Below are 12,518 nucleotides of genomic sequence, written 5' to 3'. Positions count from 1 at the left end.
TTATATTTTAATAACAAGGTAATTTTTGGAAAATGTGTACAATTGTTGTTCTTGTAATCAGTCATTTCTTATATTCTTGGAGTTAAGAAATAAAAGAAAGTACGTTTTGCATTTTCTTTTCTACTAAATCTGAATTGTTAAAGTGTTGATTCATCAGTCTGAATATTTTCATGGTATGGTGTAAATATTCATGAATCACTGAATTTACATTGTATTGATGATAGCTCTTAAGCGTAGTTCTTGTTTGTTTTCATTAGTAGTCTACATCAATTTTATAGAAACATTGAAGTCATGTGGTGTATTCGTCATCAATAGTTTCCTTTCTATAGTTTAAGTTGTAATCATCTTTATTTGAAAAATCAAAAAACTTATCATTGTCAATGTTCAAGGGTGAACAAAGTCAGTTTCAGAAGTAACTATCATAGTGACAAATCTGTTTACCAACAATATTTTATTATACTCAAAAGATTATATTTCCGATTCATATCCCTGGCGTATCTTGATTTAAGTGAACTTTTTTTTTTTAAACTAATTGAATTATAGTCTACAGACGCTGTTAAATGTCTTAATATACTCACAAAATTATGTATTCATGTAATTTTTTTGCAGATGGCTGCAGAATACAAACTGAGCTGGACCATTTTATATATTTTCATTGGAATAAAAGTAAATTCTCCCAAGCTTTATTTAGGGCTTTGGCAGAAACATGTCTCTGCACTGCATAATAGAAACATTAAATCAAAGTTTTGTTCTTGTTATCGATAATAGTCATTTATTGACCAGCTTGCAAAGGCACATGGCAAATTTGATATTGATTTCCTGTTTACAGGAGTGCATTCCCTGCACTGTGTAATAAGAGCGCTAGAGCAGTGTTTCGTTCGTTTTAATTTGCTAAAAAAAAAAACAGAAATTTATTTCAGACATTATACAATGTTGAAATTTGTATATCCTTACATATCAAGCTGTAATTTGCCGTGATCAAAACAATTGGGAGAAAATTGAAAAAAAAGGTCATATAGAACATAATTTCCGAGATATGCTTTCCATAAGTCTGTCAGACAGGGATGTAAGTATGTAAATAGGCACAAATCATCTTGACCATTAAGGATAATATTTGCCAAATAATGGAAAGAAACGTGAATAATTTCATGAACAGATACAGAAAAGGCATTACAAATTTACATATATCAGCAAGTTAGCGAGAAATCAAGCAATTCTCACATAGAACCTCCATTAAAGGCTCGTGTCATTAGAAGTTTTCAATGTTCTGTTACGCGTAGAATTAGAAATAGGGCTTCCATATTGCTGTGTGGGCAGATCTCCTAGTTCGATTATTTGAATCGCTCGTTGCTTCTTGGCTGCACAAACGGGAAAAAGATTAAAAAACACTTCTTTAGCTCAGTTCACGTTTCATTCATTAGTAGTACATAATTTTAGCGTTTCATAAGAAACAAGGTAAATACAAACCCTTTTCTACTTGTTGGTACCCTTTTTGCAGCCTTCTCTTAGATGCTTCCACTTTCTCACTTAAAGATCTCTCATCCGCTTTGCGCTGTGGAAAATTGGTACAATTTACATGTATTGTGCTGTTCTTTCGATCTTGTGCATTTTCAGAACGATCTTCCTGTTTTAACTTTCCAGAATGATCTTCTTCAGGGAATCCATTTTCAGTATGATCTTCCGCTTGAGAGGAGGCGCGAGAGAAAGAAGTGGAATTGGCAGCACATGAAGAAAGTGTGAAGAGCGTGTGGGCGATCATGTCTCTTCTCTTTCTCAATTCATGAGGGCAATCTGCAGCAGCAACAGAAATTGCGGCATCAATCACACTAAATATATCACACCCCGTGCCCTCAAAAAACTTGCGCCATTTTTCCATGGATCCCATTTTGTTCTCTCTTTATTGAACTTCAATCTTCTTCAGTTTACAATAATTCTTAAGCCCCGCTCAATGCTTGCAGAAATCGATGCGGGATCGATTGAATGCAATTTATGGAAAAGTTGGCTTAACATCAAGTCGATGGGAGTCGGGACGAGGAGTCAGATTCAATGCAATTTATATTTAGGTGGTTCAACATGCAACTCCAAGCGAAACTTTCTTACTATCAGTTTTTAGAAAAATAAGCTTTTGGCTCTTTTTAGTAGTTTTAAAAAAAAATGTTAAAAAATGTTTTGCTTTCTTCTGTTTTCACATTTCTTGTCTATCTTCAGCCTGTTAAAACAATATAGCTATATTGATTACATGCAATTTTAGTTTTATTTATAAATTAATACAGTTTTAAAAAAATAACATAGAATTTGATTGGTTTGTAAAAGTAGAGTCATGATTGATTATCATTAAACATGTCAAGAAAAATTTGGAATTTGAGATGATTGGTATTTAAAAATTTAGTGTAATTTTAGTTTTTAATTATTACTAGCTTATATATACCTATATATATATATTATGCCGAGAGTAATTGTTCTCGAGGCGCCTATTTTTATTTAATCTCAAGGTTATTTTATAATTGGGATTTATGAAAAAAAATAGGCGCCTCGAAAACGATTACTCTCGACGTAATATATATATATATATATATATATAAGCTAGTAGCAGTCGCGGCGCAACAGATAAATTATTTTTTAATTTTTCTTTTTTTGATATGGTTAGTATTGATTTATTTTTTTCTTTTTAAATTTAGTTGTATAAACTTACTATAAAATTGTAGTCATATAAACTTAGTATAAAATCATTCTTCAACATTTTAAAAAAAAATTCTATATATATTGTTTATTTGCATCACTTTGATTCAATCTTATTTTACAGATATTATTAGGTAAATTGTTATATTTAAGAGTAGAGTTATGGTTATGGTTAGGGTTAGAAATAGGGTTAGGGTTAGCATTAAGATTTAAATTAGGGTTAGGGTTACAATTAGAGCTCGAGTTAGGGTCAGGATTAGAGTTACAATTAGAGTTAGAGTTATGGTTAGGGCTAGGGCAAGGGCTATTTTAGGATTATGACTATTTTTAGGGTTAGAGTTAGGGTTAGGTTTAGAATTAGAGTTTTGAATCAAGGTTAAGGTTAGAGTTAGGGTTAAGGTTTTAATCAAGACTAAAGTAAAGGTTAGGGTTAGCATTAAGATTTAAATTAGGGTTAGGGTTAGGGTTAGGATTTTAATTAGAATTAGGGTTAGGATTACAATTAGAGCCAGAGTTAGGGTCAGGATTAGAGTTACAAATAGAGTTAGAGTTGTGGTTAGGGTTATTTTACGATTATGACTATTGTTAGGGTTAGAGTTAGGGTTAGGTTTAGAATTAGAGTTTTGAATTAGGGTTAAGGTTAGAGTTAGGATTAGGATTTTTGTCAAGATTAAAGTAAGGGTTAAGTTAAAGTCAGAGTTTTGAGTTAGGGTTAAGGTTAGAGTTAGAGTTTTGAGTCAGGGTTAAGGTTAGAGTTAGGGTTTTAGTGAAGATTAAACAAAGGGATACGGTTAGGATTAGAGTCTAATTATGGTAGAGTTAGATTTATAGTTAGAGTTAGAGTTAGGGGTATGATTGGGTTAAGGACTAGGGTCAGTGTTAGTGTTAGGGTTAGAATTAGAGTTAGGGTCAGGGTTGGAGATAGGCGTATAGAAAGGGTTAGGGTTAGAGTTAGATTTAGGGTTAAAATAATTTTTAGGGGTAGAGTTAAAGTCCAATTATGGTAGAGTTAGATTTAGGACCACAATTAGAGGTAGAGGTAGGCTTATAGTTAGGGTTAGGGTTAGGGTTGGAGTTACAAAGACATTTAATATTATGATTAGGGTTAAAATAATTGCTAGGGTTAGAGTTAAAGTCCAATTATGGTAGAGTTAGATTTAGGGCTACAATTAGAGGTAAGGGGAGGGTTATAGTCAGGGTTAGGGTTAGGGTTAGAGTTTCAAAAAGATTAAATATTATGATTAGGGTTAATGTTAGAGTTAGGGTCAACGTTAGAGTTTTGAGTCAACTTTAAGGATAGATTTAGGGTTAGGGCTAGGGCTAATATTAAAGTACAATTATGGTAGAGTTACATTCACGGTTAGAGTTTGGGGTACAGTAGGGTTTCAATTATGGTTATGATTATGGTTGGAGTTAGAGAAAGGGGTAGAGAAAGGATTAGATTTAGGGTTATGGTTAGTGTTAGTTTTACATATTGAGTTAGGGATATGTATAGAGTTACATCAGGGTTAAGGTTAAGGTACGAGTTTGAGTCAAGGTTAAGTTTAGAGTTAAGGTTAGGGTTAGGGTTAGGGTTTCAATCAGCATTAAAGTTAGGGTTAGGGTTAGGGTTATATTATAATTATGGTAGAGTTATATTTAGAGTTAGAGTTAGGGGTAGGGGTAGGGTCAGTGTTAGTGTTAGGATTAGAGTTAGGGTTAAGGTTAGGGTTAGGATTGGGGTTAGGGTTAGGGTTAGGGTTAGAGATAGGGTCAAGGTTAAGTTTAGCATTACAATTAGGGTTAGAGATAAGGGTACATAAAAGGTTAGGGTAGAGGTTAGGGTTAGGATTAGGTTTATGGTTAGAATCTGAGTTAGGGTTATAGTTTGAGTTAGGGGTAGACAAAGCATTAGAATTATGGTTAGGATTAGAGTTAGGGGAGAAGTAGGACCACGGTCAAAGTTACGGTTATTGTTATGTTTAGAATTACATTTAAGAGGGTAGCTCGTTCTCCTTACACATGCCTATTAGCATAATAGAACAATATAAGGATTAAAATGTTCCTTATGTAGTTTTATAACTTTATTAGTTACATTTATAAATATAAAATTAATTAATGTTAATTATGCTTAGCATGAATAGTGTACAATGAAGGAGTACTAAACATTATTGAGGTAATGATTACACTTAAAATGAGTATAAAATGAATATTATGCTTTAGAGTGGGTTAATAGTTAGAAATAACACATCAATTTTATACATAATTTAATGATCAACATATTAATGATATATTTCATGTAAAAGCTTTAATAATACAAAAACAAAGGTCAAGAAAAAGCATTTCAAATATTTGGAAGTATAGTTGAGAAGAATTTGAGATAAAAAGTTAAATCATTTATTTATTATTTCGATACATAGATGGAAGGAGAACAATATCTCCTAATACAATTATCTGGATAAAGTAATAAGTGAAGATTTGAAAAATGTGAAATCATCATATGGACCATGTGTATAGCTCTCCATAATGATGTAAGTACATCACATATTCTTCAGATATTAAAATTGTATTACGACCTTTGTTTGTAATATGATCATCATAGACCTCTTTCATCATGGATGGAAACGCATCTACTTTTGCAGATGTGTTGCATACATATTTGGCAACATCTTCCATCTCCATTATCTCTATCTCTTGTACATGATCAATAGATAAAGCTGCATTCTGAAGTGCTTCTACCATAGTTGTACAACACTATTTAATTATGCGTGCACACTTCTGAAACTCTGTCTCAAAAAAATGATTTGACTGTACAGAAGAAGTTGGGCTAATGTCGACAATGCTTGATTGTCTATTAGAGGCTTCCATGCCTGAAAAAATTGAATCTGCAAGCCATCGTCATGAGAACAAACTTCAACTTTCATCCCGTTATTGAAGTTCATGTTTTATTTATACCTTCAACATTAACAAAATAAAAAAACCTTTAGCATTAACACAATAAAAAAATGAGTATTTCATTATTTCCTTATAAACATATAAATCAATCATCAATACAAAGTTAAATATTTGTAAAATGTTCATAATAAAATGCATGGTTACATAAATATAAACAAAGTAATATTTGTTATTCTATGAAGTATTTACATTCTAATGTGTCAGTATAAAGATTAATGCCTAAAATTTAATATTTATTCTTTTAAAATTGCATATAAAAAAGAAACATAAATTAAAATAAATATATGGTTATGCAACAAAATTAAAAGTATAAGTCTTGTTTTTCTTATTTAAAAATAAATAAATTGGTATTTTAATAAAATATTTGGAAAATGGCGGCATTGCCATCCACTTTTCAAATGTTAATATGTAAAGATTAATTTTAATCTAAATGTAAATTACAAAACTGTTATAATTGAAATAGTAATCTAATTCAGAATGATACTCTAAATCAATATACTACTCTTAATGAAAACATTAGAAATATGTTGAGATATAGTTAACATTATAATAAATTGCTTACTATTATAATATTTTAAAAATGGCGGCATTGCCTTCCATTCTTTAAAGATTGATGCCTAAAAGTTAATATTTATTATTTAAAAATTGCATGAAAAAAATAAGCATAAATTAAAATAAAATATATGGCTACTCTAATTTTCAAGTAACAAAATTAAAATTATAAAATTAAGTTTTTATATTTAAAAATAAATAAACTGGCATTTTAATAAAATATTTCAAAAATGGCGGCATTTCCATCCACTTTTCAAATATTAATATGTTATGATTAATTATAATCTAAATGTAAAGTACAAAACTATTTTAAGCAAAATAGTAATCTAATTTAGAATATTAATATACTAATCTTAATAAAAAACTATTATAAATCAAACTACTTTTGTAAATGAAAATAGTAATCATTAAATTTAAAAATCACTTTTTTTAAAAATAAAATATATTGATATGGTGACAGTGCCATCCATATGAAATATTATGGAAAATAAATTCAAGATTAATCTAAAAAATACATTGAAAAATATGAAAAACAATAATGCATGAAACATGCAAATGTAATTTTGTATAGAACAATGTAAAAATTAAGAAATGTCATATAACAAATAAATTACAACTAAATGTAAATAGTGTTCTAAATGGAGATAATAATCAAAATGCAAAATAAAACTTAATAGGGAAAAAAAATTTAACAAAAAGCTTAATAGGGAAATTTTTTTTAACAAAAAGCTTACTTTGCTTTTTGGATCTCCTTGTTGATCTTCAAATGTAAAATGCTTTTCTAAATGATGTATCTCCCTTTCTTCTTCCCAAAAAAGTTTGCTCTACCTCTCAAGAGCAATGAAAGCTTTACTCAAACCCTATCTTCTGCAAATCTATTCTTCTACGAATGAAGAGCAAAAATGAGAGAATATGAGTGTTTTATAATCAGAGAAAAAACTCTTCATCTCCCACGAAGAAACTATTCAATTTCCACTAAAGGAACTCTTCAAATTCCACATCTCCACTCCTCCACTCTACAAAATTAAAATTAATTACTAAAAAATGCCAATAAGACAATATTGCACAACGAAATTAAAAAAAAGTGTCTCTACATGTCGTTATCTGTTTTTTTCAAAAAAAAAAAAAATTTAAAAAGTACATTAACCTGCCACGTTATCTGTTTCGTTGAAAAAAATATTAAAAAATAAAATAAAATGGGGTGACAGGCCATCACTCCCGCCACCCCATGGGGCGTTGTTTTATGTGGCAGTAAGACTGCCTGTTAGCGGTAGCACCACTGACAAGCATGTCAGGGGCGACAGTAACTGCCGCTGACAGGCGGTCTTACTGCCTTACACCGCAGCCCACAACTGGCATTTTCTTTCTGTAGAGAACGCCTCTCGGCGTAATAATTTAAAAAAAGGTACAATTTATTTTGAAAACCAACAATTTGATTGATTATTTTTATTGGCACATACAATAAAAATAGTTTAATTGATTATTTTATTATTAAATAAAGTTATTTTAATTTTTTTAAATATATGAATAATATATTTTTATATTATATATTTATATTAATTAGAACATTTTAAAATACAATATTTAAATTATAGAATATGTGCGTGTGAGATATATATAGGCGAAACATTATATTTATATTTATAATAACTGGTTCAAAATAGTTCCGGGAGAAAAGAATTAGAAAATAGATCAAGGAGGTTAAGTGAGGAAAGTAAATAGTTAATATAAACCCCGTCAATACCTAAATTAGACAGACAATCAGCTAAAAGATTGCCTTCTCCATAAGTATGCATGATGTAACATTCTCTCTATGAGAGACATAAATATTATATATATTTCTATTTTGATAGGTCCCATTGGGGGGCATTTACCACATCAAGGTTCACATCAACCAATTGGAGGTATGGGATATGGTTTCAACTTTGTTGGTCTTGAAAATCCAACAAGCTAGACTTTAGCTGGAGATCTGCTATCTCAACTGGCTAATTGACTCAGGTAATCATGTATATTTGATGGCTTTTGTTTGATAGGTAGGAAATACTTATGGTTGTAGAAAGCTATGGGAAATGATTTTTGAACATTTGACTAAATTTTGTATTAATGTGTTATTTTAGTTGCCTAATCAAGGATTGAGTCAAAGCCTATGGAATGGGAAATTAAATCATTTTATGGGATGTGGATGTTAGTATCAAGGAAGATATTCTTTGGTTGTAGGCATCTAATGTTTATGGCAGTGAAATTGGAAATTATATAGGCAGTTGCATGATAGGCTTCCAATCTTATATGATTGCTCTATTTTGTTATCCCCACTTTCTTCAAGTTGAAATGCATGTTTAATAGGTAATTGAATTATGGTATATGTCCTAGTGTGAAGTGTGTTCTATTCATGTTGTCTTTGATTTTGATTGACTTTTCATGCTAAAGTGTCAGATGATGGACTTTATTACGTAGTTACTAGAACTGGTTAGTTTTCAATCAAATTTAACTTGATCCAGATTTTTTGTACCAAGCAAATTTGTCCAATTCATCCTTGGCTTTTCAATTCCTATACAAATTTTAGTGAATTCTTTCTTGGGTTCTAGATTTCCAATTTTTATGGATCTCCTAAAAAAATCAATTTTTTGGACTAGGTAAAACATTGAATTGATCAAACCTGGTGGTTTTGAACCTTTAATTTTTTTAACATGGTACCTATGTTTTGTGAATTTTGATCTAAGTAATGTGGTATAGCTTTGTACCTGCCCTAGATTTTACACTTTCAAGAAAGAATTCAATGGTTTACTTATAAGTGATTTATGCCTTGGGTACCCAGAGGTTCTTGTAGCATGTCTAATTTTTTTAGTCTTATGATGATGCTTGATATATATCATGATTATTTGTGGTTCCACTGTCAGTTCCTTTATGTACTTTGATATTTGCAACTCTTTGATTAGGCCTTAGATTATTCCTTGTATAATGATTCTTACTGGGACAATATGCATATCCTATAATATTGGCTTGGCATTAGACGACATTTCATGGAGGCAGTCAATAAAATAGTTCAAACGCCTTACCTATGATTCCACATTTTGCATGCATGTGATAATTTTAGATGACATAATATTTGGAGGTAACGATGAAGCAAGTGATAATTTTGTCATAATATACTAATTTAGCTTGACCATACATATACTTTCTAGACTTGTATGGTCTAGAAATTATATGTATGGTCTAGATATTTTTTATTATACTTTCCTAGTCAATAGAAACTAGGAAAGTACTAATTTAGTACTTTCCTAGTTTAAGTCACCAATATTTAAAGATATGGTTATAAGATTAAAAAAACCAAGTCTAATGCCAAGCCAATATTTTATTGGTTTCCTCTAAGTTATATGGTTTCCTCATATACCCTGATTATTAAAGATAAGTGATTGATGGTTAACATTGGAAAAGACTCATAAATTATCACTTGCTTCATCATTACCTCAAAATATTATGTCATCTAAAATGCAAAATAAAATTATATGTATGGTTTAAGTTCTCCTTTAACAAATATCTAGACCATACATATATGGAAAGTATAATAAAATATAATTCTTTATTTGACTATGGTTTCCTCATATACCCTGATTATTAAAGATAAGTGATTGATGGTTAGCATTGGAAAAGAGTCATAAATTATCACTTGCTTCATCATTACCTCCAAATATTATGTCATCTAAAATGCAATGTCATCTACCCTAATTATTGATGGTTTCCTCATATAGCCTGATTATTAAAGATAAGTGATTGATGGTTAACATTGGAAAAGAGTCATAAATTATCACTTGCTTTATCATTACCTCCAACTATTATGTCATCTAAAATATTATGTCATCTAAATTATCACATGCATGCAAAATGTGGAATCATAGGTAAGGTGTTTGAACTATTTTATAGACTGCCTCCATGAAATGTCATCTAATGCCAAGCCAATATTACAAGATATGGTCATCTATCATTTTACACTCACAATGAGACCAAAAAAACCAAACATAAAGACAAAAGGGTTATAAGAGTATAACCAAGAGAGCCTCACAATGAGACCAAAAAAAAACAAAAACCTATAATTGTGAGTCAAAGTAACACATGTCTAAGAATGCACAAAATTAGTAAAACCCATAATTGGTCCTACTTAACCAAAGAAAAATTGGGATCTATTAAAACCCTATCAGAAATACTAGAAAGTGTGATAAGAATCAAACTGCCCTTAGATTAGCTTTCAAATGGGCCATAGAAAGGAGGAAGAAGTGCACTTCTATCACTACATTCAAGCAAGACATACTAATGGTCCACAATGCTCCAAACTAGAGAAAGAAACCTTTATTGCTAAACATGAACAATAAACCAAGCTAGAGATCTAAGACAAACCCTAGAAGAAACCACTGATAAAAACCACAATAAAGGCATAAACAATGGACCCACAATAGTGGGTTACACTTTTTTGGCTAAACTAATATTGCATTTTTTTCTTTTTAAACTAACTTTCAAATGAAAATTATCATTTAATAGTTACAAATCTAAGGATGAACCATTAGGGGCATTTCCATTAGTTACAATTTTTTTGTTTTTTTTAGGATATGGTCTTCATGTTAAGTTAGTATCCAAATATAATTTAGTTACAAATATTTAACTCTTATAACCCTTTTGTCTTTATGTTTGGTTATACTTTATTATACTAAATTATATTTAGTATGAGGAAACCATACTAAATATAATTTAGTTAATTTAGGTTTGTAATATGTGATGCCTTAATAAGTTAATATAATTCTTTATAACCAACTTTACTAGAAATTTCTTGATGATGACAAATTATTATTTCCTAAGTTAGTTTGACTCCAATAGTGCTTTCGAAGTTGAGAATGAGTTAAAGCTCCCCAATAATATAAATTATAATATAACTAATTAAAGGAAAGAAGAGTCACTCCAATAATATAAATACTTATTAAAGGTCAAGCTTAAAGATGCACAAGATTTCATTCTGAATTTGAAAGAATAGATTGAGAGCACTAGAGTAAAGAAGAATGAGTTACATGATTAGATCAAGGATGATGAACTAGCTTCAAGGCTTAAGAAGGAGAATGAGATTCTAAAACATGAGCTTGGAATTACAAATTTGAAGATATGTTACAAGATGAGAAGAAAAGTCAAATAGATTTGAAATTTTTGAGAATGTAGATCTGAAATCTCAACTCACTAAGGTTACATTTGAACTTAAGACTATAGTGTAGGTCTTTCTTGATTGGTCATTAACGAAAATACCATTGTACAAAAATCCTCTTAAGGAGGGTATTCTTATATGTCCAAAGAAACCAATGTGAATGAGTTCAAAGTTATTTTAAAATGTGTTCGCCACAATGAGAGGTCCCTTAAGAGTTATTACCTAATGCACAACCCTTATATATTCCATCATGTTCAAGGTTTAATTAGGCAATGCTATAGCTTGTTTTTCTAAGTCGGGCATAAATTTGAAGATGCCCTATCCTTCTATGCCATATTTAATGTTTAATAGAAACATCATGAATGAAAGATCGATTTTCAATATTATAAAGTTTTTACAAACATCTATCTCAAACTACTATTGTCTATACATTCTTCACATTGGAGATCTTATGCTAGGCAAGATCTTTCCCATCCAAGAAAATGATTCGATACTGTTTTTCTTACATGAATGAGATATTAGGTTTAGGGCTTCATTTATTTTACAAAATTTGTTGTTGCATTAATCTCTTATTCATGTCTTGACATTGGTTTAGGGTTTGCTAACAAGCAAACTCATGAAATATGTTGGAACCAATCATTTTTCATCATGAATAGTGTGGCTAGTATTAATTGCTCTTTCTTTATGCAGTTTTTGTTCATGTAATGTTTAAGTATCTACTCTACCATAGGTCTATAGAATTTGTCTAAAGAAGTGATAATGATGAAATTAAAGATTGTTGGCAATGCATTCAACATCTTCAAAAATGAAAATTATCTTAATAAACCTCTACTACTGATCAAGCTGTGAGGAATCTGCTAACTACTCCTAAAATTTGATATTGATGTTTTGAAAGAACCTTCCAAAATTTTAAGCAACCTCCTTGCCTACTCCCAGAGCTAACTAGTGTGGAACTTTGTATTGAGCACACAAGAAGAAAAATCAAACAAGAACAATTGAAATCACTATAAATCATTGTTACAAATCAAAATCTTTTCCTTTAATTTCATGAAGATGCTCAATATACTAACTATTAAGATGATTTTCATGAAGAAACTCCCCAATAAATTTTAAATATTATTTAATTATTTATATTATTGGAGTGAGCTTCTTCTTTCCTTTAATTAGTTTC

General features: G+C 30.1%; 1 protein-coding gene across 1 annotated transcript; it reads right to left on the bottom strand.

Moving 5' to 3' along the window:
- Positions 1-1,067: 1,067 nt before the first annotated feature.
- Positions 1,068-1,890, bottom strand: LOC149539018 (uncharacterized). Its single transcript, XM_089799048.1, has 2 exons — positions 1,468-1,890; positions 1,068-1,358 (listed from the first exon to the last, which is right to left on the bottom strand). Exons 1-2 carry the CDS (start codon positions 1,883-1,885, stop codon positions 1,234-1,236), a joined length of 543 nt encoding a protein of 180 aa, XP_089655174.1. The 5' UTR covers positions 1,886-1,890; the 3' UTR covers positions 1,068-1,233.
- Between the last annotated feature and the right edge of the window lie 10,628 nt (positions 1,891-12,518).

Source organism: Cupressus sempervirens, chromosome 9, assembly GCF_028749045.1.
Source record: "Cupressus sempervirens isolate cs-2001-9-10 chromosome 9, ASM2874904v1, whole genome shotgun sequence".
NCBI lineage: Eukaryota > Viridiplantae > Streptophyta > Pinopsida > Cupressales > Cupressaceae > Cupressus > Cupressus sempervirens.
Note: the sequence above shows the minus strand (reverse complement) of the source record. Positions and strands in the feature narration are given on the sequence as shown.